This window comes from Corapipo altera, unplaced genomic scaffold, assembly GCF_003945725.1.
Source record: "Corapipo altera isolate COAL_440 unplaced genomic scaffold, ASM394572v1 61411, whole genome shotgun sequence".
In the NCBI taxonomy this organism is placed as follows: domain Eukaryota; kingdom Metazoa; phylum Chordata; class Aves; order Passeriformes; family Pipridae; genus Corapipo; species Corapipo altera.
Window position 1 is genome coordinate 27,331,162 of NW_020884875.1, and position 26,705 is coordinate 27,357,866.

A 26,705-nucleotide genomic window follows, 5' to 3' on the forward strand; every position below is an offset into this window, starting at 1 on the left:
CCGGCAGCGCTGCGGAACCCGCAAGCGGGGGCGGGGGCAGAAAAACGCAAAGCACCCCTGACCGCAGAGCTGTCAAGGGAAGAACATGGGGTACTAGGGTCGCTCATTCGTTGATTTCCGGGGTTCTCACACCATCCCCGATGGTTTATCACCCGATGGCGAGCTCTCGCCCTGGCGGGGATGCCAAGTGCCCCTCGGCAAAGTGCCTCTGTCAGCCCGCCGGGGCAGACAGCTCTTACAGGCGGCGGGGCGCTCCCCATCCCGCAGGGTGCGTGTACGCCTCCTTCTGTGTGCGCGCGTATGTATGTGCGAGGCTGAAAGCTCAGGCGCAGCCTGCCTATTTGGTATCTGCTCCTGGGCAACCTCCCTTTCCCCCGCTCCCCCTCCCCCCTCCCATGTCCTTTTTTTTTTTTTTTTAATTATTTTTTTTTATTTCAAGCTCATTTTGTGGAGTTTCTGCCCCTCTCTGCGTCAGCCCCACGTCACTTTGCCGGCAGCTCCCCGTCTTGGGCTGGAGCAGGAGCCGGAGCTGGTTTATTATCAGCTGGAGAGAGGAGGAGACGGTGCGTAAAGCGGCGAGCGCGGAGCCCCGAGCCCCGCCGCCGCCGCGAGCTGCGCCTCCCTCCTCATCCGCTCGCCCTCCCTCCGGCGGGCAGCGCCGCCCGAGCCCCCGCAGGTAGGCGCGCAGCCTCCGCCACCTGCCCCCGCCGCCCCGCGCGTTTTGCAGCATCATCGGGAGTAGCCACAGGGCAGGCGGTGTCGCTGTCAGCCCGCGGGGCCGGGGGCAGGTGCCGCGCCGCGCCGGAGGCCCCGGTCGGCCTCTGCTCCGCGCCGCCCGGGTCCGGCCCCCGCCGGCTCGCGCAGTGCCCGGGGCGGACAGCGCCGCGGGGCGGTGTGGCTGCGGCTGCGGCGCGCCCATGTAAGCACCGGTCCCGGCTGCCCGCCCGCGGCGCGGAAGGCTGCGCACCCTCCGGCCGAGCGCCCCGGCAGCGGCGGCGGCGGCGCAGGGAGCACGAGGAGGCTGTCGGGGCAGCGCTGGAGTGAACGGGGACGGCATGGTGTCCTGGCGGCGGAGGCCGGGACCCGGCCTGGCGCGGCTGTGGTGCCTGTGCTGTCTGGTGCTGGGCTGCTGGCGGGGTGCGCTGGGCTGTCCCGCGTCCTGCAGCTGCAGCTCCTGGCGGATCTGGTGCACGGAGTCCTCGCCGGGTATCGCCTCCTTCCCCGTGCCGCAGCGGAGCGCCGAGGGCGACAATGTTACCGAGATGTGAGTACGGCCCGGGGCCAGGCGCGGGGGCGGCGGGCCGGAGCAGGCGGGGGAAGCTGCGGGCGGAGGTGGCGGGTAACTGGCCCGCGCCGAGAGGCATTTAGTCCGCGGGCAGATGCGGTGGCTGGAAGCCTAAAAGCCCATATGATTTAATTTGGACGCGACTTTCCAGACGTACCGCTGTCAGCCTGTTTAGATGGTGAATCCTAATTGCCGCGATGCGGTTCCCAGGGCACTGGGCTGGGGTCGCCACCGGCCGCAGCGGGAACACGGGGCAGCCGGGGAGCGGGACGGGGGGCTGGGGCTCCCCTTCCGCCCCCTGCTCCTGCCCCTGCCAGGGGCGCGCACCGGTCAGCCCGCACCTCTGCGGCGGCAGCAGGTATGGTACGAAGGGTTTATTTTATTTATGGGGTTTTTTACATTCTCTCCCTCAGTTTCATTGCTGCGAACCTCACCCCAGATCTCTCCTGTTCTCTTTTTCTATGAAAAAAAAAAAGAAAAAATAAATAAAAAAAAAATAAAAAAAAAAGAAAGGAAAGGGATGCGGCAGATTCTTGTGGAAGTGACAGCAAACTATCCTCCATGCCCTAGCCATAGGAATGCGAACCTGGTTTGCCTTTCTCAGTGGAGGTGGCTGGAAGGAGAAAATACGAAGTCTGCAGAGGAATGAACATTGTGCTGCTTGTCAGCAAGTGGTAGGCGATTAGGAAACCCTAATTAAGCATGAGGAAGGTGCAAAAAAGTTTTTTTCCCCCCTCGTTTCCATGTGGTACTTCCATCCTCGTTGGCCTGTAGACGGTCTTTGGTGAGGGAGTTCTCTTGCTTTTCATGTTAAATCCTGCATCCTTTCACAACTCAGAGCACTGTGGCGTCTATATACGTTCATGAGGAAACCTGAAAAGGTTCTTGCTGAGCAAAAAAATTTGACTAGTGGATGTGGAGATGATAGCTCTCGGGAAAAAAACATCTCAAGCTGTCTTCTCCATCTTCTTATTTCCCTGTTCTTATTTCTGAATTGCTTTCTATGGCATTTAATGTAAAAGATACCAGAATATTTTCCCCAAAATCGATTCCGGTTTCTCACTATTTGGCTTCACCATCCTTCTTCTCTTTGTCAGTTTCCTCTAGAAGCAGTATAAAAATACTGTCGAATACAGTGTGAGTTTAGATTAAATTCTAGCCTTTGAGCTACATTCCTACAGTTTGTTGAAGTCAATTTGCTGCATTTCTCTGCTTGGGGAGAAAGCTGGAGGCATTCATTTCTACTACTCATACATGGCCTACCTTTGGTAGATTTTTAGGACCTGTGGTAAAGAAACAGTCTTTCTGAATTGTAACTGTTATTGATTTAGATGTTTGTGTAATAGTCTGTAGATTGCTTAATTGGAAAAAAATTACTTTGAGCTATGCATCTGTGCTCATTTAAATAGGCTTTGTAGCTTTTTTATCTGGTGCTTTCAAATTAGAAGTAACAGAGCCATTTTCCCTTAGAATTTAATCTCTGTTTAAAAGGCCAGAGGAGAAAACAGGTATTGTAAATATGTGTTCCAGCCGTGATTAACTTAAAACGTGTCTAGTCATTTTGTGTTGCTGGTTTTGGTTTTAATTTTCCGTTTTTTTTTTTTTGCGCATCGCTGTCTTTACAGGTTTTTTTGGTTTTTACTGTATCATTCTGTGACATTGCACATTGTTGTGTTTGGTGATCTAAAAATAATTTTGAGTCATGGATTTCTCAGGAGATGCTGTCACACATATTTAAGATGGTCTTTTCATGTGTACTTTTAACATAAAACACAGAGGCCCTTCAATTAGTTTATAGGCATAAATTAAAAATTGGACTGCAGTAGCTGTCACATTATTTCATTGTGTGACCTCGGTAAACAGTAACTATGTAGGGAAGCAGTACTAATACAGTAGCTACAGATTGTGGAGCCATTTTTAACACTGCAGATCTTGCTTTAGTCTAGCTAAGAAACAGGTTTAAGAGACTGGGGTACTGCATTTCACTTGTGAATCTTCAGGCCTGGTTCTTCTTTTACGTGCTTTACAGGTACAGGAGCACAATTCCATTGGTCTCTGGTGGAATTCCTCTTGGTATAAATAACAGGAGAAGAGTGTAAGACAATTTCAAGAATTTGTTCCCATGTATTTCCATAGTGTCTATTGAAACCAGTTCTTTATTTGTTGGTTATGTACTGCTCTTGATGGGAGTGGATCCCACAGTCCGAGGCAAAACATCCGCAAGCACCTGGGGCATGTGTGCTGACTCCAGTTCCTTACGTGCGCCACAAGTACAGGAGGCTGGGATAACTGCATGGTCAGGGTGGGTATGTGAAGTCCATGGCGGTTCAGAGGGTTGGCTGTGGGCCAGGTGGATGGCACTGAGCAGATGGGGTGTGAATGGGCAGCCAGAGTTTTCCCTTTTAAGAGGTGGGATAGAAGGCTTGAGCGTTGCGGTAGGAATAGCAGAGCTGAGGTGCCATGCATGAGGCAGCCTCCTTCCTTTAATGCTCAGGTGCTTCAACTCTGTTTTGGTCTGTAAGTAAACTGCAGTTTAGAGCGTAATAAGCAGTCTTGTCCCAGTTGAGCTATTTCTTGGTTCCTGGTTGGATCCAACATCCAGATCTACTGAGGGCAGTAGAAAGACACCCAGAATGCTTCTGCATCAGCCCTATGAGGGCCAGCTGCTGAAATTTTGTGTGGGAGGGCATAAGAGTATTTATGCCTGGTGCTTTCTTAGTCATCTTCCTCACTCTTTCTCTTCCTAGTTGTTTTTGTATAGTTTTCTATTATAGTTAATAAGATGCATTTTAGATTTGTCCAACTGGCTAGGATGATGATGTGGGCTGGCCTTTATCTAGAAAGCAAGTGCCAATGCTTATCACAACAGAGTGTAATTGTAATAATTGTTTGGTTGTTTGTATATTATTGGAGATAAATTGAACTTTAGAGTGAGATCCTGCCTTAAAATAACCATATCAGTCATTGAAGCTCACATTAAGAGCCAAGGACCAACAGTGGTGAGAGCAAAATAACTATATCAGTATTGTTAAATCCATACATTATAGGCACAATAGCAAATCAGTAGTTCTTGTCAGGATCACTCATTACAGAATATCAATAGAGTAGTAAATGAGTGATTTTTAAAGTGTTCAGGACTTCTTGTAAAAGGACCAGTCTAATATTTTCTCACTAAGTAAAATCTATTACTGTTATATCTCAGTGTATATGACTCTTCAAAGACTTTGATTTAAAAGTGATTTCTTGCAGTGCAAGTATATTCCTGGCCTAGTTTCACAGTTCTGCTTTCAAGTCATTAATGTGTTTACTTATGATTATTCAGGTGAATGGGGTTTGAAATTAATTGGTGTTTTTCAGGAAGAACTACTTGCCAACAAAACAGTAGATGACTTTTAAACTCTTGCCATTTAAAACAGGGGTGATTGTTTATTGCGTACATTTCAAAACCACAAAATAAATTTCTAATGCAGTTATATAAAGCACTCTAGAATTGTTAATAAGACAGGATAAGTAATTTATAGAGTAAATTATTTAACAAGTCATGTGAGCTTGTGCTAAAAAAAGGCAGGTTTAAATTCATTTGAAGCTCAGAGCTGTTGGTATTTTGATTTTTTTTTCATTTGATATTTCTAAACTGTTGTAGATTAAATGTAATATAAAACTGGCCACAGGGCCTCTCAACCCCCATCCCCTTCCTCCTCAAAGCAACTTTTGGCTGTGCATCATTGCATGAATTTGGCTCGATTGAGAAGTTATTTCTGGTGACTTGGAACTGTATAATAAGACATGAGACACCAGGCTACAAATTTTTAAGGGGACTTTGGACAGTGGTGACATAATAGCTGCTTTTAGGATATTGTCCTTTTACTTTTCAAATCTTCTAAAGATCTGGGTAAATGGCTGAGTGGAAAGTAAGGACTGAAAATTGGTTTTCTAAGTTCTAGGCTCTAAAAATACTCCAAATATCACAAAACATTCGATTTTGTATATACTGGGGTTCTTCTTTTGCTCCCAGGGAACCTTTTGTGTGTCTTGTTTTAGTCCTTGTCCTTATGGTTTGTGAGGACTGATGTGGCTCCTGGGGGTCTCTGCTCTGGCTGTCAGGCTGAGACGAAATAGCTCGCAAGGCTGGAAGAGAGCAGCATCCATCAAGAGAAGCTCCCTATGGGCAGGGTGGCAGGAACACTGTCTCTCCCTCTTTGTCTTTGGTCACTCAAGAATTTTGAGAGGTTTTGGATTTATATACTGAAATGAAAGCTGTTTATATAAATTCAAGAATTTGGTCTTGAATACGTTGTTTTCAGGAAATTTCGACTTCTTTCCATACTAATGAGAAAACAGGGCTCGGCAGTGCAGCCTGTGATATCTTTAGGATGACATTTTCCAGATTTCTCAGGTTCTATTTTTTCTTCATTATTTTTATGCTGCCAAGTGTAAGGGAGAAAGTAGCTTAGCAATATTCTGGATCCCTAATCACTGTGAAGTAAAAAATTTTACATAACTAAACAAGGATCTTATTTCTCCATTTTGGATTTCGTTTTAAAGTGAAGAGGGATCCCCCGTCCTCCTTTATTTTTTTTGATTTCTATTCTCTGTCCTCTATGTTTGTCATCTGTGACAAATGTCTAACACTATGTCAGTGAATGTGGCCATCCAGATACCCTTGCCCAAGCAGGATGAGTGTAGCAAGTAATGAGTAATAAAGAATGAAAAACAGAGGAAAGAGCTCTAAAACTGTTTCAGTGTTTTGTTGATGTTAAATGTATATTTAGCTTTTTACATGTGAAAAACCACTCTTTCAAAACTGTCCTTTGAAAAGTGAAGCACTAATGGTATAAATTCACTAATTCATATGGATTTCAAATGGAGAAATAAATCCATAGAGGTTTGAAAGCCTTTACTGCCTGGGATGTGAATATGCTCTGCTACTGGATGCTGTTTGTGTCTGCAAAAGTCTCTTCATCCAGAGGTATGTAGGCATATAGCTGCTATTAAAATCAAATACAATTAGGATGCTTCTTCATTCCTGTTTGATTATGAGCCTGTATTTTCAGAAACTGCAAGAGGCAAACCAGACTACTCCCCCTCTCGAATGGTGTGGTTTATAACATTACAGAGTCACAGAATCACAGAATGGATAACGTTAGAAGGGACCACCAGTGGTATCACCTAGTACAACCTCCCTGCTCAAGAAGCTTATTCTAGAACACATTGCACAAGACTGTGTCCACATGGTGCTTAATATCCCCAGTGAGAGAGACTCCACAACCTGTCTGGGCAATCTGTTGTATGGTCACCCAAAAGTAAAGTTGTTCTTCTCTGTGTTCAGGTGGAACTTCTTGTGCATCAGTTTATGCCTGCTGCCTCTTGTTCTGTTGCTTGACACACTGAGAAGAGCCTGACTTCGTCCTCTTGGCACCCTCCCTTCAGTTACTTGTGTATATTGACAAGATCCCCTCTGAGTCATCTCTTCTCGAGGCTGAACAGGCCCAGCTACCCTAGTCTTTCCTCATATGAGAGATACACCAGTTCCCTAATCATCTTCGTACCCCTCTGCTGGACTTTCTCAAGTAGCTCCATGTCTCTCGTGTCCAGAGGAAATGGACACAGCACTCCAGATGGTGACCTCACTGGAGCTGAGTAGAGGGGCAGGATCACCTGCAGTGACCTGCTGGCAATGCTCTTCCTAATGCACCCCATGATACCATTGGCCTCCTTGGCCACAAGGGCACCCTGCTTGCTCTTGGACAGCTTGTTGTCTGCCAGGACACCCAGGTCCTTCCCTGCAGAGCTGCTTTCCAGGTCAGCTCCTAGCGTGTGCTGGTGCCTGAGATTATTATTCCTCCCCGGGTATAAGACCCTGCATTTGCCTTTGTCACATTTCAGACAGTTCCTCCCTACCTGTCTCTCCAACCTGTTGAGGTTCTTTTGAAGGGCTGCACAGCACTGTGGGGTATCGGTCACTCTTCCCAGCTTTGTGTCATCAGTGACCTTGCTGAGGAGGCATCTGTCCTTTCATGCAAGTCACTGATGAATAAGTTAAACAACCGTGGGCCCAGTATTGAACCTTGGGGGTTCACCAGTGACAGGCCTCCAACTAGACCCTGTGACATTGATTATGACCGTCTAGGATCTGCTGGTGATCCAGTTTTAAATCCACCTCACTGTCCACTCCCATAGTCTACACTTTCTAAGCTTGCCTATGAGGATATCATGTGACACAGTGTCTGAAGCCTTGCTGAAGTCAAGGTAGGCAATATCCACTGCTTTCCCTCATCCATCCAGGTAGTTGGCCCATCATAGTAAGCAATCAGGTTGGTCTAGCATGATTTTCCTTTAGTGAATCCATGCTGACTACTCCTGATCCCCTTCTGGTCATCCATGTGCATTGGGATGGCCTCCAGAATAAGGCACTCCATCATCTTTCCAGCAATAAAGGTGAAGCTGACTGGCTGGTAGTTCCCTGGGTCCTCTTTCTTGCTCATTTTGAAGATACCTTTCTTACTGTCCTTGACATCCTTGGCCAGAATTAAGTGCAGATGGATCTTGGTCTTCCTCATCTCATTTATGCTTACTCTGACAACATCCCTATATTCTTCCCAAGTGGCCTCTTCCTGCTTTCACCTCCTCTGTATCTCCTGTTTGTGCTTCACTTTTAATAGGAGTTTCTTATTCATCCATGCATGTGTCTTGCCCTCTTTGCTTCACTTCTTGCTCATCAGGATGCACTGATCTTGAACCTGGAGGAGGAGATGCTTGCATATTGATTGACAAGCTCTCTTGGACCCCTCTTCACTGCAGGGCTCATTCCCATTGGATTCTTCCAAAAAGGTCCCTGAAGAGTCTAAAATTAGCTCTCCTGAAGTCCAGGGTTGTGATCTCACTTGCCACCATACAAGGGGCTGAACTCTGCAATCTCATGGTCACATTGCATAATTGTAGTGAATTTACAGGAAAGGAGCCATGCCATGGAAATTCCGTTGTGAACTTGCATTTATTTTTTTAAATTTTCATGTAAGAAAATGACCTGCATTGAGTGTTGATCATCGACAGAGGTTATAGCAGAAACTTAAATATATTTAATACCAGTTCAGCTATACATTTCTGAGTTGTGTTATCATTGTTAGGTTACATTCTTGGAGATCAGGTTTGAGGTCAGTTTTCTTTTATTCTTAGACAAGGCCTGAAGCAGTGAGATTTTCTTTTTCAGAAGTAAGATTAAAATGGAAGAAATAATGCCAAAGGTGTCCAAGGCATTTTCAGGGGCACTTTAAGAGATCATAATCTCTGAATCGTGTAACTTGAACTTTACTTTTGCTAAGTCTTGATCTAGCAAGGTAATTAGATGCCCTTTATTTCAGGGGGAGTGTGAGTCTGAGATTCTTGCCTTCTTAAAATCAGTGACAATAATGGATGGAATTAGTGTTTCACCAGGGTAGTTTAGAGTATATATGTGAAGGATGAAAAGAACCTTGATTCAAGCATTTTCCTGCCTGTTTTAAGTTAGGAAGAGATGGGGCCTGTTGCTCCATCACTTGATGTGTTTTTGACTTGCAGCTTTTTTTGCTTTTCAAATGTTTTCATACTGTATGAAGACAAAATGCGTTGAGGCGTGAGGAAGCTCAGATTATTTTCGTGGGGGAGCCTTTTACAAAGTTTTAGATAATTTTGCGTTGACATGCAACTGCAAAACAGTTGCACCTGCAGGTACTACTACAGATCGATAGAGGGTATATGGTTCATTGTATACAGTTGTCTGATGTAGAAATAAAAGAAAGGCAATGCATTTATCAAAGTTAGTCTGTTTCCAGACTGTTGCTGAAACAGACAAAGCAGTGCAGTGGTGAAACTTTGGAGGTCCTTTTGGAAGAGTCTGTCCACAGAGCTGTAGTTGGGGCTGGGAAAGTTGCCTGCTTTTCTCTTGATTCGACACTCGAGCCAGCAGTTTTAGATTTAAATGAAATTAGTCTTACCTTCTCAATTTCCTAACCGTACATGTAAAACTAAGTAAGGCTGTGTTGAGCAGGTATCTTGTGAAGCACATTGCCCCACATCACGTGGTCAGATCTGTACTCCATATGAAGGGTGTATGGGGTGTGACTTTTCCCATTCTTTTGCAACAACTGCCTGCTTTCCTGAATGTCATATGGCATAGCAAGCATATGTGAATAAATCAAGTGCCCATACTGAGCATGTCAGTCTTACTGGGTAGGGACTGGGAGACTTTTCACAGCATGTGCTGTGGGTGTTATGTGGTGGACTTCTGAATTGTGTCTAGGACTGTCCCAGGCCTCGGCATTTAAAATCTGGCAACTCCCTACTAACGATATAGTGAAGGCAGTTAACTCAGCTCGCTAGTCTCCTGCCAGCAATGGAGAACTCACTTCTTCCAGAAAGTGATTCAGGAGGCTAAATTACGTTCCTACTGCAGATTACCCAATGGAGTCATCCTCTTTCCTCTCCACTGATTATAAGAAAATATTGGGGACTTAGTTCACTGGAGTGAGGGGCAAAAACAAGACCTTCTTTTTAGCGAGCGGAGTCATTCTGTAGAGTAAGCTGATTTTCGTGGTTCCAGGTGAAACATTTCAGCATGCATGTGAAGGGCTGCTCTGCTAGAAGCAGAACATGGGTCTGAACCAAGGTCTTGCATGTCAGCATCTTAACTGCTGGTCCTGTATGGTGTACAGATGTGGGCTTGCCTTGGTTCTTCCTGTCTGAGTTGCCTTCTTTGGCATATAGTATTCAAATATGCTTTTGGGTCCAGGAGCAGGACAGTCTGTTTAGCTAAAAGGCTGTGACACTTATTTGTGTAGTGAGACAGCTGCATCCTGCTCCTTCTCCACTATGTGTTCAATTACAGTAAAAATTAGAACAGCACAAACAGGTAAGATTGAGATTGCCCCTCTTTCAGGTTGCTTTATAAGTATGGTATTTTCTGAGAAACTGGGATCACATTCCCTTAGGAAGCAGAAGGATTTGAACATGGAACCCCTGGACATTATTTGTAGCTGGAGCATTATTTATGGCATTTCCTTCAACTCTGTGGTCTTCAACCTCACACAGAGATGTCTCTCTTTTTGGTTCCCCCCCCCCCCCCCGCTGAATCTATCTGTTGAATATGGGTCTAGTTCAGGAAGCTGAAATTTCTTTTTTTCTTTTCTCCACCCACTAAATGGGTGAATAATCTACTGCATATTCATCTCCTATTCTCCCCTCCAGTCTTGCCTCTTTTAATTTTTAGAAAAAGGTTTTGGAACACATTATGCATGCTGTGATCCTTACCTGGTAAATATATACTGTAGTCTCCAGCTGGGAGCAGTTTTGTTGACTTCATGGGTCTAACTAAGCATATGCTGAAGTGTGTTAAGTTTAGAGTGGTGGTAAGTAAGCATCTTTTTAAGACTGCTGTGTGCATATTTATAAATATTGAGAAAATTACAATAGATTTACAAATATTTTTGATTGGTGCAAATCCATGTGACATCAAGGCACCTAAATAAAAAAATATTAATGCTGGATACTGCTTCTGCAGTACATATCACTGCAAATTCTGGATCAGGATTTGTGTGCAATGACTGTCATGTTGCCTGAAGCCTATGTCATTTGAGGGATGTGAACCGAGGTGGCACAGCTGCAGAAGTAGATACCGTTTGTCCTGGAGGTGGGTGTGGGTGGAAGAAAGACTGTCCATCTTCCCTACTCTGGACGTTTCTCCCAACTGTTCATGAAATTCCTGTCTGCATAGAGACAAGGCAGTTGTTCCTTCTGTTTACGTGGTCTGGTAGCGTGCATAGTTTTCACTAGAGCACGTCTGCATGTTCTTAGGACTTTCAATGAACGGTTTAACTTGTAGCAGCTTTGCTCTTCTTTTTTTTCACTCTTTCTGAAATGAAAGGTTTAGGAGGTGAACTTCCTAATAGTTGCAGGTATCACCAAAATGTCTACTCTGTCTTATATTTGCAGGTGAACACCTTTACCATGTACATCCTGGGACAGGGGCAGTGCTGCAAAAGGTGTGTAGGAAGGAGTGCTGAAACGTGTGCACATCAGTGCGATGTGGTCGTGAGAACTGTAGGCAGAAATATGCTGGTGGATGAGAGGAATACTACTCTACTCATAAGCAATAACAAGGACAAAAGCTGTAGAGGTAAATGAAGAATTCTGTGAAAGTAGTGGTGGTGAAGAGAAGGCAGCTTTGCGGAAATAGTGAAGAAGTTTGAAGAATACTGTTGCAAAAGATGTCACCTTTTGAAACAGGTACATGCAGGATAAGAGTTTTGTTTGAAGATAAAATGGTAGAGAAGGTGACCTAAGACTTTGACATTATATTAAAATGGAAAATTAATACTTACAAAAAAGTATGTTTTCCTAAAGTATAGCAATAAATACATCCATGAGCACGTTTTTAAGTAAAAGTTGATGACATTCTGGAAGGGGCAATGTGTATATGTCGCGTAGCAGAACAGAAATACAAGAAGAATACTGAAAGACAGACACAGAATGCTTGTCTGTGTGTACCATTGCAACTGAGAATTTTCCGAGGATCAAATTGGTCTAGTACAGGAACATGGAAAGTTACGGAAACAGTAGCAGCAATTCGGCATTCAGCAGAAGTATTAAATATACTCTGGATACTGACAAATGTGCAGAAAATATAATAAACACATCATTATGCTAAGATATGCAGTACGAGTAAGAAGCTACTTATATTAAATGAAGAATGGGATTCCTCAGTGAAAGAATGCTACTGGAAGAAGCTATAAATTCAAAAGATTGGCTAACTAAAATAAGAAGTGGACTATGCAGTAATATGAATAAATGTGATAAAAGAAAGTTAAATAGGTAACTATGAAGAGCACATGAATGTGGAACAGTGAAGAATGCCTTTGAAAGGGTTTAGCAAAAAAGCAATATCAGTGCTGTTGAAATGCTCTCTGAAAAATGCATTGGTTAAATATAAGATTCACTTGGACATACAGAAGGTGGCAACTTGTTCTGGGCCTAGAAGGGTGAGGTAAATGTCAAGAGAGTCAATATCACGGAAAGTCAAAAGGACAACCCATTACCCTTTTGGAATGCTTTGGTAACATAATGTGAAGTTTTATTCATGTATGTCTTTCATTAAGAGACAAGAATGTCTTCAAGAAGACACAGATCTGTGATCAGAGCTACACAAGATGCTTCACAGGTTTTGGGAAGGAGTCTGGGAAATCAGTTGTGACCCATGGCAGCAGATGGTATCATCTGAAGAATGGAAAAACATCTACCAGTTGGGTTCTCTGTGTAATAATTGGATAGAAAAGGGGTAGAGATTATGGCCATATGTAGTCTCTCAAGACTAAGTAAAAACAGAAGAAAGAAACTTTTTGCTGTGTTATGGAAAGGGGAATATTGTTTGCGATGTCAGGAGTCAAATTGTTCAGCAAATTTAATGTATTAACAGGATATAGACGGATTTTCTTGGATAGATGTCCTTAAGTTTTGCAGCTTCTCTCCATCATTTGGAAGTCGTACCTTTTGTTCTGTATTTGGCATGGGATGCACTGAATGCAGTGGATGAGACAGTGGACAGTGTAGCAGGTATGTCAGACATACATCTCGATGATCCAATGAATATCAGACCACATTGAATGGAGTATTTGACATTCTAAGAGCCAGTAATTTTAAACTGAATAAAGCCAAGTATTAACGTCTAACTGTGGAAATAGTATATGTGGGGGAAGACTGACCTCAGAGGAAAGTTCAGAAGGCAATTCTTATGTTGAGTCAAACAGTGAAGGAGTACTGAACATGTCAAAACCTGGAGATAGGAAAAAACCTGTTGTGAGGGATATTGATTTATGTCAACAAGTGCTATCTAGCTCCAAAGGACATGCAACTACCAAAGACATCTCTTCCACTGCCTGAGCATGGGTACCTAAAGAGAATTCAAAGGTTTTGACATTAACTAAGAAGCTTTAATGTTTTGATTCACTGAAGGACATAAAAAGATGCACATAAAGGACAGTTATGAGGAATCTTGCTGTGCTGTTATGGAACTGATGTTTTGCCATTCTCGTTTGCATGAAGGACAGTGATAGCTAGAAGAGGTAGTGTATGCAACTGCTGAAAAGAGTATTTACATTACTACTTTTTGAAGAGTCACTGCACATGTGGTTCTGTGCAAGAAAGAAATGTCACATGTATTTGTATTTATTTATTCCTTTGAGGTGCTCTTTCTTCCTTGCAAGCCAAATAATAACAAAATTAATAATAACCAAACCAATAATAATAATAAAAATTAGCTTTATATATGCTTTCTGGTGAGTAATAATGAAAAGCCCCATTCACTGCTCTCCTTTTGTATGTGAATTTATTGTGTGATTTTTAGCATATATATTGTAAAGGGGCTATATTGGAGTTTAAGCCTCCTCCTAGCTGTCTGCAGAGATTACTTCATACACAGGGGATGAAAACATGTTTTCTAGATAAGTACAAGGTCCGAAATTAAGACATCTTTTGAATAAATAGGTCATTGTTTGGCCAGCTGACAATAAAAAGGAATATCAGCATTTCCAAAATACCTTTGCTAAAGAAAAGCTAGACTATAGTTGTCAGTTATTCTCTGGAGAAATGTCAAAAATTGATGTCTTGGTGCAATATCAAATGCATAAACTTACAGACCTCAAGGAGGAGGGCAGGTCTCTGAATGGAGGAAATACTTAAATAAGTCTTGCATGTATTTGGGAGAAAGTAATTTTGGAGGTGGAATTCATCAAGGGCATGAATCTTAAATCTGGAAAGCTGCATGAAATGTCTTGAGAGTTTGTTTGATTTGAAGAAAATAGAATAAACACCTTGAAGTCAAATCAGAAACATAAGTAAGCCCAAAGGTGTTTTATGTTTCATTTTCCCTGCCTTATAGTAACTGTTTGCTTAAACTTTGCATTCTAGACATACTAATTTATTTTTGTTTTTGCCTTCATGCTGTAAAGAGGAAACTAAAGCTGGCTGGGAAACTGTGGGCTTTCCATTTTCTAGGCAGTTGTAGCAGTAAGCAACAGCATGGATCTGCTCCTTCACTGCCATAACAAGATTGGTATCTCCACTAATTTCCTGTTTTCTTCTGCTTTAACATGGTGGGTTGGCACTTATTGTTCAGGATGGTGGCTTTGGAGAAGCAATTTGCAGTGGCATCTGTGCTACGGATTGGATAATCATAGTATATTGATGTGGAACAGAATGTCTGGGGCTCACTGCCTCCTGGCAGTTGACACAGCTATGCATCCAGAACAGGGAATTCTTGAAGGTAGCTGTGATCTCTGATCTTTGCTGTGAGATGCTGAGTCCCAAATTGTTCTGAACAACTTGTTACTTGAGTGTAGTCTATGTGTAGTGCAGGATTTGCTCAAAAAAGGGCATGCCTATGTCTGTGAAGAAAGATCCCAGAGTTAATTATATTGCCTCCAGAGCTGTTGTACTGGCACGTGGAGAGCTACCTCCTGTAATCTTCCATGACTCATGGTTAAATACTCTAAATGGGAGGAAAGAACCCTTAAGGAACCCGTGATACTGGCAAACAGTTTTTTACTCTTCGTGAAATACAATGATTCACAGTTTAAAAAAAAAACCAAAACAACCACCAGAGCACTTGCTCTGAATTTGTTAGGAGACACCAGGCAGCCAAGGAAGGAGTTGAGCACCTGCTTGTAAAATTGCTGAATGATAAGTAAGTTCTCCATGAACTGACTTGATACTCTGCCTCTTTTCTGAGTTATGGCACGGTCTTTTAGCAGTGGAAGTTCTGTTTCTTAAGGTTGTCTTCATGAAAGCTGGCACTTATGGTACCAGATAGATAAAGCAAAATATAACGAAATGATTGGAGTAAACCTGTATATCTGTAGAGAGGACCTGTTGTTGTTGCTCATTGCTTGCTGTTAAGAGATTCCTTCCTAGAGGGAGCTTGGTCCTGTGTAGAACGATTTCTTGATTGAGCAGAGATTGTATCATTGGTACCTACATCAGTCTGAAACCTCACATTCCTGATGTACAGCATTATGTAGGTCTGTGCTTTGTTTTCCAACCATATGAGTTCACACCACTTGAGCATTACTTTAAGTTTGGTTTCAGAGGGGCTGCAGTTGAAATCTATTTTAATATGCCAAGTTCCATCAATTATTGTGTCAAGCTTACAAATTCTGCATGATCTTAATGCATAACCATAAAGTAGGCCAGGTTTGTTGAAAATGGCCCTAAGTTTTAGCTTACCTTTTGATGAACTTGGCATGACAATTGTAGTTTGTAAGAAGATACAGCACTAAGGAACTTTGCAATGTTTAATTGTTAATGTTAAAATAAAGCCCTCACAGTAGTGTAGACTGGGGACATACATGTCTTGTCATTAAATGGTAGTTCATCTACTGACAGTTCAATATGTGAAGTATGCTGCCTTTTTCCTCTAAAGGCTCAGTGAAAAAACAATTTGGAGTATGAAGTTTTCCCAAAGTTCAGAAACATTTCAGCAGTGAATATGAAAGTTTTTAAAAACTTTTTTTCCCAGCTGTATGAACCAGAGCTAGACATATAATTGATTTATTTTTTGGAGTGTTAAGCAAATATGTTTCCCATAAAGGGAGTTTTCTGGCAACAGAAATACTTTTGGAGCTGCATTACAGTATTACTTGTTTGCGTCTATATTCTTAAGACTAGTGTATACTGGTTTTTTTCTTCAGCATGTCCTTATAGCTCCAAATGGAGTAATATGCTTTAGCATACATTAAGCTGGAGGAAACAGTTAGTTAGGAAGGCATACTTCTGCTGGCCAGTTTTTTTCAGGTTAAGGAAAAGATTTGAAACTTGCAATGAAATCTTCTTTGAACTTAGAGAGGAACAAAATAATCTAGACCACTTTAAAGATCAGAACCTACTTTCTCTTTATGCTTTTGGAATTCAGAGGTTGCTTCACTGACGTTATACATAATCTATCCCTAGTGTTTCACTTGTGTAATGAGAAGAATTTAAGACAACTCTCTTAGAGGAGATCCTACTTGGGGGAGTTAGGTCTTTTACAATAGGATTTTAATCTATCATTTCCAGAATGTTGTAGCAGTGATGAAGTGTGAATGTGTGACATTATTCAATAGCTGCTGAAGTGTGCTGAGATAAATATGTTATTGTAGGTTGCAGTCTGCAGTCAGTAGGTGTGTGATTCTGAATGCCTTTATTAGAGTTAATGAGTAGTTTACAATGGGGAGATTAAAGGTCTGAAAGCAACTATTGTTTACTGATTACTCATTGAAGGAGAGGCAGAATGCTATAGTATAATCAAGCAAATAGTATTGTAGGCAGCTGCAGATTTGGTTTAGATGCAGCAGTCAGTATTTGTGATCTGATATGTGTGATCTGTCCGGGTACTATCCAGCCAGGTTTTGGCGGTGCTACACTCTGCTGTAGTGTGCAGTGGGAGCTTCCAAGCTCTCCATGTGACTTCAGCCATCTGTGAGTCAGTATGTTTTTCTTCTGTGCTACAATAAAAATCTTCAGTTAAAGAATAGGGTGGATGTTCTTAAGGGCAGGCAGGCAAATTACATTTCTTGGCATCGCCCACTGCAAGTCAAAGCTCTTAGAGTATTAATGTTTGATGATAAGTAACATTAAGGTAGAGTAGTTGTGAAGAAGGTAAAAATAGACTTCAGAAAGGGAGAGGTTTTATTTCAGGTCTCCCTCTAAATTAAACAGAAGAACAACTTCCCCTTACAATGTACAGCTACATTTTTCTACTCCCTTCTTTCTCACTGCTGTGACATAGCTGCAGAGGCTTAACTTAAAGCAGACTTGTTAAGCGAGTAAGGAAGCATAAGGGGACGTGACCTGCTTATGGTAAATTACATCTGTCCACTCTTTCTTGCAGGATTTCCAACTGCATGAAATTTACTTTACTGTCATGTTCTGTACTGAGATTTTTTACAAGTGTATTGTAGAACACTTATTGAGTTAGTTGCACTTAGACAAAAATTCTTCTGTGTCCCTATTCAAAAATTCTTCTGTGTCCCTATTCAAAGTATCGTTGTGGAAAATCAGTGATTTCTTTTGGTTCTCTCAGTTAGGAACTGGAATTGTAAATCATTCATCTTAGAGAATCTGCTCTGATTTCTTTTAGGGGATGCAATAAGAGAAGGAAAAAAGGTACCATAAATTCATGCCACTTCTTCTTCCCGAATGTTGTCCTTTTGGTCTATTCCCTAATGGACCAACACTGATCTTTTATATAGATTGTGTGCTCCTACTCAGATCTTTGTTCGATGTAAATTGTGGTAGCTTCATTGGCTTCAGCAGAGCTGAGCTGTTTTACACTGAGTCTTAATACAGGATGTAATACACTGACATATTTCTGTACAACATTGTAAGTTATGTTAAGTTCTGCAGCTTCTTTTAGTGGGTGTTTCTGGTTGAGTATTTATATGATTAAAATTGGAATGTCAGATTTGGATGGGTGATATGTGTGTTTAAGTGATGGGTCTACATTTTGGCAGTGTTTGTCAGAGATTTTTTTCGATGGCTTAATCTTTAGCTCGTGCAACTGATTCCTCTGTTTATTTTCTTTAAGTCTGAGTCTCTTCTCCCTCTGTGTTTCACTGTCCATTTTCCTACATTCCCACTCTTTGTGATTTCCCTATCTCTGATCTTGACAGGATTCCTGTTGGTTGAATACTGAGGACAAGATGAGGAAGATATCTTTGATAACTTTATTTTAACATTATGAGGTCCAAGTGACAGATACATAATTAAATAATGAATTCTTCAGGGCATGTTTAGAGGAAGTATGATCATTCATTTCCAGGATTCTTAGATGAAAGAATTGATAGATTTTTATGTACAGTTTCATTGTTTTTACTTGGCAAAATACGTAAACTTATGCACCAACCAACAAACAAATAAAATAGATTAGTAAATGCCGAGATAGGAAATCAGCTCATCTTAAAAATTCAAGAAAGGAAACACAAAATATGAAGGACTCTTATCTTCTAATGAGTACGCTGGGTTAATCTTATCCTGAAAAGTCCTGAAGAACAGTGTCATATGATGCTGTAGTAATGTGTTCCGTCTAGTGTCATGCATTGTCTTTTTACTGCCCTTCTTCTTCCCAAGGGACAATGAATGCCATTAGAGGAAACCTTTTGCTTTTCCTGGTGCATGGCAAGAGCAAAGCCCAAGTCAGCATTGCGGCTTTGGAGGAGAGCCCAACCCGACTTTGGGATTCTCAAGCTTCTGTTGGGATTTGGGAACACAGTGAATTTCTCTAACACGCCAGCGAAGGTATATGGATGGCCTTTGGGAAAGCAATACACCTTCTTTCTAATTCACCAGATTTCCCTTTAAATAAATTTTAAAAAGTGCTTAAAATGAATAAAAGGTTTCTTCTAGCAAAGAATGACTCCTCCTTTTTAGGAGAACTTGCGTTTTTGCTTAGTTCAGGATGCTTATGAAAATACAGGTCAATCTCTGAGTTTTTCTGGGACTAGGCTTATCTTCTGAAAAATCTGGAATCCTGTAAATCAGACATATTTTTCTGTCCACAATGTCAGAAGAATTGCAGTTTCCACTGATTTCTTCTTCCTAGACTGCATGATTTGCATGTGAAATTCCTTCTTGCTGCAGAAGAGGTAACGATGCATTATTTGTGAACATTTTAGTTTCCGGTCTGTGGGATGTCACTGGTTATTCATGGATCTCACATGGCGATAATACAAAGGACCAGCTCACATACCCACATCCTTTTGGGGTTCAGGCAGATACTAATGCTATGTGAGTGGCCTCAGTGCTTTGGTCTAATATGGCAGTTTGTCTTCTCTTATTTTCTGCTTTTCTGTGTAACCTCATGAAGTACAGCCTCTCTTTCCTCAGTTTTGCCATTACCACACCATGTAGAAAGAACTGAAATTACTTTGTGTCAGGGAAAAATAAGTTTAGCAAGTGATTAAGCTAACAACATGGGAGAAAAGACTAGGGCAGTTTGATTCTCCCTCAGTATAAGTGAGGATAACTCCACTACTACTATTGAAGTTGGCCCCTTCGCTGTTGTTAAAAGGGACATCTGTCTTGGAGAACAGTGACACTGTAATGCAGCTTTATTTGGCTTTTAGGTTGATTTGCTTTCTTCATTTCCCCTGTGTAAAACTAAACTTTTCCCTTCCAGCAGTGCCCCACAAAGTACCATTTAAATGACGGGGAAGATTTTAAGGACCACTTTTGCTTTGCATATGGTCTGAGTAGGACTTACTTCTTATTGCAGTAGGTCAGCAATCACTACTGACTTTCATACAGCAGTGCACGATCTCTGAACACTCAAAGCCCTGGAAGGGTCCATTAACATTCTTTTTTCTGTCTTGCTTTTTCAACAGTTACATCGCAAACCAAGAAAACTTAAAAAGTATCAATGACAATGAGGTTGGATACTATGTTGGACTTAAAAATCTGTGAGTAGGGGATACTTATCTTATAAAGCTATCTTTTTTTCTATTTCTTTCATAGAAGCATATGGAGACATTATCAAAGTGTAGACCTCACTTTTTGTGTTAGTGAGAAAAACTGTAAATCTTGCAGTTGAGCCTTGTTGAAATTTCACCCAGACTCTTATTTTAACCATTATTATCATTACGCTTTCCATTATATTTTAAATGAAACATAAATATTACAACAGTTTTATTTGTTTTCCCAGGACTGTGGTGGATTCAGGCTTAAGATTCGTGTCCCGTCAGGCATTTGTGAAAAATGTGAACCTACAATACATGTGAGTAAGAATAATATCTGTCTTCTAAGTTAAAACTGTCTAACTCATGTTAATTTATTGTTAATTTATTTCTGTCTCTTACCATTTCCTTAATAAAAAAATACTTTAATAAGTCAGACTTAAAATGTTCTTCTGTCATTAATTGACTTTAAATAAGTTATGTACGGTAAGGAACTGGCAGGTCATAAGAACACAATGTGGGATGGTAAAAAGACCATGCGTTTCATTATCCTGTCTTTTACAACAGACTTTGGCTATGTCTTTTATGGTAAGCAGTGTAGCACAAAGAATGCCTCTCTTGAGGATATGATGTCCCCACTGTGCATCACACTCAGTGACACAGGTTTGACTAGCTGTAGTCTGATTCGATGGGTGGAACATGTTTTCACAAAATTACAGTATATGCCAAGTTGGAAGAGACCTATAAGGATCACTGAGTCCAGCTGCTGGCCATGCACCCATTCCCAAGAGCAGCTGCAGTGCATTAGGTGCATACATGAAACACATCTACTACAATTTGACCAGTACACATGCCCAGAGAGTGTGACATGACTGTGAACTGAAGTCCTGGGAGTGACCAGAAGACTTACTTTGAAAGCTCACACACTAAACTAATGCACCCAAAGCAAAACATAGGAATGAGGTTGCTTTCACACCCAAATGAACTTGAGAATTGATGCCTGTGCAGCTTTTTGACTGTGTTTTTCTAGATTTCTTATGCTTTAGATCAGCAAAGGCTGAACTGATCAAAGTTCTCTTTCTAGTATGACTTTTTTGCTTTTATCCTAATGAGATCAGGAAAACATTTTACCAAACCTTGAGTTTGTAAGATATTTCTTTGTAATAGGGAAGAACTACTGAACAGAGAAGAGGGTTGATTGTTTTGCTTATGAGATGAAATCACTTTCTGAGCTCTGTTTTCCAAAGAATGGCAATTAGTTCATGTAAGGAAGTGGACATGGATCTTCGTTTCTGCCTAAATATTAAGTGCTGTCCTTAATGTGGAACAGTCACTGGAGGAGCGTGAAACAGATCTTCTGAGCCTGTGAGACTTACATATTACTTCAGATAGTAATTAATAAAACAGGTAATCAGTTGGTACCTGTAGTGGGTTTGTGTAGCTAAATAACATTTTTTTTCTGGGAGGAAACTAGGATAAGTCACCTGACTCAAACAGGAAGATATTCCATACCATGTTACATCAGCTAAAACATAAAAAGACTTCTCTTCTGGGGTAGCTCTGTGGAGTGGTCAGGCAGTTCCATCAGGAGAGGAGATCGTTGGTTGTGGGGAAGTTTCTTTATTTTTAGTTCTTCTCTGTATGCATATTGCTTATAGTGTTTTCTATCTTTGTGTAAATATAAATAATCTTTCTTAGCAGCTTCGATCTTTCCCCCCTCTTTTCCCCCCTCTTTTCCCTTCCCTTCCCTCTTTTCCCTTCCCTCTTTTCCCCCCTCCCTCCATTCCCTCCGGAGGGACTTGGGCACAGGCCCAGTGGATATGTGGTTGTTCAGCCAAAGTAAACAATAACAGTACCATAAGGGAATAATCTTCTGTAGTAAATTTATGTGTTTACCTGTGTAAAAATTGCTCAGTGAATTATGGTTATAAAATATGAAATTCCATTTGATCTGGCTGTGGAAATACACAATACCAGTAGAAATGCACAATAAGAACGTACAGTCTAAGAGACACATTTGCAGAGAAAGACTTAGTGACTCTGCTGGGACAGAATCTCAGAAGAAAGCAAATCGAAGTCTGGAATCAAAATGAATTTTGTGTTACATTTTTACCTCTTTTTCCCGTTTCTTTAGTGGCTGGGAAGGAATCTGTCAAAATACTATGTAGTGATTAGGACACTGAATCTACTCATGTTGCAGGATACTACAGAGAAGAGCAACAGAGCTATAAGGAGCTTGTAAAGCAAATAATGTAAGGAAACTTAGAGCCTGAGTCTGTTCAGTGCAATAAAGAGAAGACTGAAAAGGAACATCACTGCAATAGGACAAGGAATAATGTTTTGAAACTGAAAGAGGCTTGATTCAGATTAGGTATAAGAAAGAAGTTTTTTACAATGAGAGTGGTGAAACACTGACGCAGGTTGCCATAGAGGTGGTGGATGCCTCAGTCTTGGAAACATTCAAGGTTGGATAGGGCTCTGAGCAACCTGGTCTATTTGATGTTGTCCCTGCTTGTTGCTGTGGGATTGGACTACATGACCTTTAAAGGTCTCTTCCAACCCAAACTATTCTATGATTCTGTGGCTTCTATGATCATCTTTGCTTTAAAAGAAGAGTAATTATGATGAGGAAAGCAATCGGTTCTCTCCACGACTATGAGTGCAGAGTGAGAAATAATGAGTTTAGTTTGGAGCAAGGTAGACAGATATTTGGAAGGCCCTCCCAGCTGTCTGGGCAAATAGGCACTGCAAAACGTGAGAAAATTGATGGGATCCTCTTGAGAGGCTTTTTTTACCTGTTGCTTTAAGAAAATGGGTTTCATGCAGTCATAAAGTGTCTCTGGCCCCAGTGGTTGCTTCTAACCAAAACTTGAACAGGTAAACACATTTTCAGAAATCTGACCATTTAAGCAGAAGAGGGACACCCTATTAAAGTTACCATTTAAGGAAAAAGTATCATTGTGTATATATGACCTGCTAGGTTTACAGAACCCACTTGGATGAGGTGCCCTTAAAATACTTCAGCCATAGGAAGAGCTTCAAATGGAGCATGCAGTCAAATGGGGAATGCATATCTGTTGGTAAGCAGGCTTTGCCAGAGCTGAAGTTCATGAAGCTCCTTGTTAGAAACAATTTAGACTGACTTGTCATCTGTTCAGTTGATGGACATGGATGCTTGATCCAGAATACTTACATTATGCACCATAAGGTTATCCAGTATCATACTGTGTTTTCTTTTGGTGGGGATTTAGTAATGTTAGCAGAGACAGGGTAAACCCAGATAAGATGGAAAATATTAAGTGTCACCTGCTGCTCTAGATGCATAGAACAAAGCAGTAAGTATGGAGGTATTTTTTACCGAGGCTCATGTATTATCCCTGCAAAATGCATTTGTTTGTTTTCCCTGGCAAGTCTTTATGCGCATCAGAATGTTTCTGAAACCCCCAGTGAATCACGGTTTGTCGTCATCGCAATAACAATCCTGTTGACTGCACTAGGAATGAGATATAGATCCTGTTATGTTTGGGACAGTGAAAACTATTAAGAGCTGAAATAATTTCACTTTTCAAGAGTAAATTCTGAGTACAGGTCTTTGAAAAGTTTTACATTTTATTTTGAAACAAATTTGTTACTATCCCAGTGAAAGCTCCAAACACTTTTCTGAAGACTGATGTAACTGTATAAGCTTTAATTTACTATGATACTATTACAGCTTTCTTTTTCTTCTATGAAAAATCTTTTAATGCAGTTAAAGGGCTCTTATTATATGAAAGTAGTATTTATTTTATGAATCATACAACAATATTAGTTTAAAATAAACTTGTTAACACACATTTCTTTAAGCCCTTTTTGGTCCTTACCTTATTTTCGTGGTGAAACTTATGTAGCCCAAATATCTTTCTAGCGTTATGTATGATGGAAAGATTTGTGTAATAACATAAACAACAGGAAAATAAATGCCCTAATGGATACTACTTAAGTGTAATTAATAGCTTTGGTCGTCTAATTCTGGTGTTTTCATTGACCTTAGGTTCAAATTAGCCAATAGTTGCATTTTAGTAGTGCTGTAGTTTATAAACTTATCTGCTGCTAACAGTAATTTGTTGGAAATGTGTAATACATATGAATAGTATATTATCAGTGTCTTTAAATATTAAAAGACATCTTACAGGGAGTCGAGATTTCCAAAAACTTTAAAAAATAGCTGTTGTTACGTGCCAGGCTGCATCTGTGTTGCTGAATCATAGATTTGTAAGTGTAGTATATATACAGCTCTAGGTATTAAGATGAGTTTGTATCTCAGCACTGTTCAGGTTTAGGCAAGACAGCCAAACAATTTGAGATGTACCTTGCTGCACACAGGGCTGGCTCATAGACAGACCAGGCAGTTGCCTGTGCAGGGAGACTGAGTGGCCTTTTCTTCACCTCTTTCCCCCAGTTCTCCTTAGATGTATTCCCTCTCCTTCTTTCTTGCTTCCCCTTGCCAGAAGTACTGTAGGTGGTAGAACTATGCCCATGTTGCAAGCTTTGTGAGTTTTTATGCGGCTTCCTGGTCTGCTTTTGGTCTCCTCATATTGCTACAGGTTTGCTTTTAGTTGAATTAGGTATAGCAAGTTTAAAGTGAGCTTGATATTTGTGTGTAAAATACAGGCATGCTTTTAACTGAATTTGGGTCCTGTCTGTGGGTAAAGCTTTGGAGCCAGGCTCTGTACCCTTGACTTTTTTTTTCCCCATAATTAAAAAAGTCTTTAGAACCCCAGATGGATCTTCTTTGAGCTGCTCACCATGATCTTTTTATGTATAGTTAAATTGGGGAACTAATTCTTATTCTCTTTTCATGAAAGTGGAAGTGTGGTCCTTAACATCTTCAAAAGAAGCTTGGCAGTGATTTTTTCACTTAACATGAATTAAAGAGACTGCAGCAGGCATCTCTGTAGTCAATATAGAGTGCTCACTTTATGAAAAAAAATAATTTAAATTTACTGTCCAAGTATTGTTTAAGGTGATAAATTCATAACAGTGGTCTGCAAGTAAAGTCCACTGTATATATCTGGTTGTCTTTAGGAAAAGGTAGTTGCTGTGCAGGTAAGAGATGCAGGTGTATGCCTTGTTTGGTAATACCACAGGACCATCTGCATGTGCTGGTTGTCAGTGTCAAAACTGGAAGGATTCTCTTGCATGGTGAGTGTAGAGTTTCCTGTGGAGGGAGGGTGTTTGATGTGCCTCCATACAGGAGGCAAAAGCCCAAGCTGACAGGAGGATCAAACTTCCTTTATTCAACCTCCCAACACAGAGCATATACATATTAGGAAAAAAACGTAGTGACAGTTTTTGTTTAAACACGACTTCTGTTCTATATGCAAATTGTACTTTAATGTTGCTATATCCAATCAGGGTCCATGAAGCATTTCCACCAGCATCTTGCCATAGGCAATCTAGTTCATCTGACTAATGAAATAGTACCTCATTTGTTTTGTTCTCACACGTAAGGACCAGTGAGTTTGTAAACTTTAGGGTGTTGTTTGCCAGAAGGAATCCGTGATGAAATGTAGTAAATCTCTTAAAATAATCTCTTAAAAATTCTCTTATAAACATTTGTAGAGAATCCAACTTGTAATTTCTGTGAAAGTTATCTTGTACTCAGAGATCAAGGACTGAAAGTTGGGAAGTAAACACTGTGTTCTTTAGTCAGGTTAAAAAAAATAATAATTAATCCCTAGTTTTAAATGCAATGCAACTTTTAAATGTGGAGCCTTTACGGCGCCTTTATAATACCACATAAAACTCATGGTATTTTGGCTCATAACTCTGATTTGTACTTTACTGCTGGCAGTTACACAGTTTACTGCTCTATTGGTAGACCGATAAGACTGTAGAAAAACTAGCATTATTTTGCTTTGGGGTAGAGAAAGCAATTTTGTAAGCCTATGAGAGGAAGAGTATTTCTGGTTCAGATCAGCATTTCTTTGCGGAACAGTAGAGGACCTTTCCCTAAATTACCACTGGAAACCGTAAATGCTTAATTGACATAAAAAAGCCCAATACATGCATTTTACAGTTTTCTTTTGATCTTCCACGTGGGTGCATATTGTACATGCAATTTGAAAAGAACAACTAAAAGGCTCTGATACGGATGTGTGCTAGCATGTGAGGAGGGCTTATGTGAGTGCAGAGTTTGGTGCAGCATCAAAGAATGGAATACACCCATTTCACATGAATTAAATTGAGCATGTAATTAACACGTGGACTTTACAAAATACTTTTGAAACACAGTTAAATCTGCTGCTTTTCTGCAATGAACAAAGTGCTAAAAGTGAAAATATTGATCCCTATTGAGTTTGATTTTGAATGTATTTGACTTTAGGTACATTCTGGTTTCAAACCCTTGAAACCCTTCAAACCACGAAGTAATACTGAACACTGTCTTTTTATAACTGAAGTCAAAGGACTTTCAGAGCTCTTAATTATGGAGTTCTTAATTATTTTCTTGAGAGATGCAAACTGTATTTTCGGTGTAAGAAGAAACAATTCTAATTAATGTACTTCTTCTCTTTTCCCATAGTAATTTATCCAGAAACAACCTCTCAAGTTTGTCCAAGAAGCCTTTTCACCATCTGGGTTTGTCTGATCTGTAAGTTGTCAGTTTTTAAAATATAGTTTATTTTTGGCTGGAATGGAAGAACAGGACTTTGAAGCTTTTTCTGTTGAAGGTAGAGGTCCATCAAGGATTAGGGTGAAATTTTGATCCAAAGAAAGCATCGATGCTGGACACTTAAATACAGAAATATTTTCATTCCAGAGCTTCAGGAAAGTCAGGTATATATTTTAAATCAATTAGAGGTCAAAATAGCCTCTTCCCTTCAGCTTTAGGATATTTTATTGTGAGGGTACTTCACGCAAAACTGCTGGTGTTTATATTAAATATTTGAGCTAGTGAAAATACAGTCTTCCACAGATTTTCAAATTAA

At 40.8% G+C, this 26,705-nt stretch overlaps 1 protein-coding gene across 9 annotated transcripts in view; it reads left to right on the plus strand.

Moving 5' to 3' along the window:
* Positions 1-519: 519 nt before the first annotated feature.
* NTRK2 (neurotrophic receptor tyrosine kinase 2) overlaps positions 520-26,705 on the plus strand; it is a 208,986-nt gene continuing 182,800 nt past the window's right edge. For 4 of the 9 annotated variants that reach the window (XM_027634781.1, XM_027634782.1, XM_027634784.1 and 1 more), the window contains exons 1-4: positions 526-1,264; positions 19,669-19,743; positions 19,986-20,057; positions 26,300-26,368. In XM_027634781.1, the coding sequence (XP_027490582.1) occupies positions 1,056-1,264; positions 19,669-19,743; positions 19,986-20,057; positions 26,300-26,368 (425 nt within the window). In that variant the 5' untranslated portion in view covers positions 526-1,055. Of the gene's footprint in view, positions 1,265-19,668; positions 19,744-19,985; positions 20,058-26,299; positions 26,369-26,705 lie in introns of all 9 variants that reach the window. The other 5 variants (XM_027634778.1, XM_027634779.1, XM_027634775.1 and 2 more) reach the window with 4 other exon arrangements.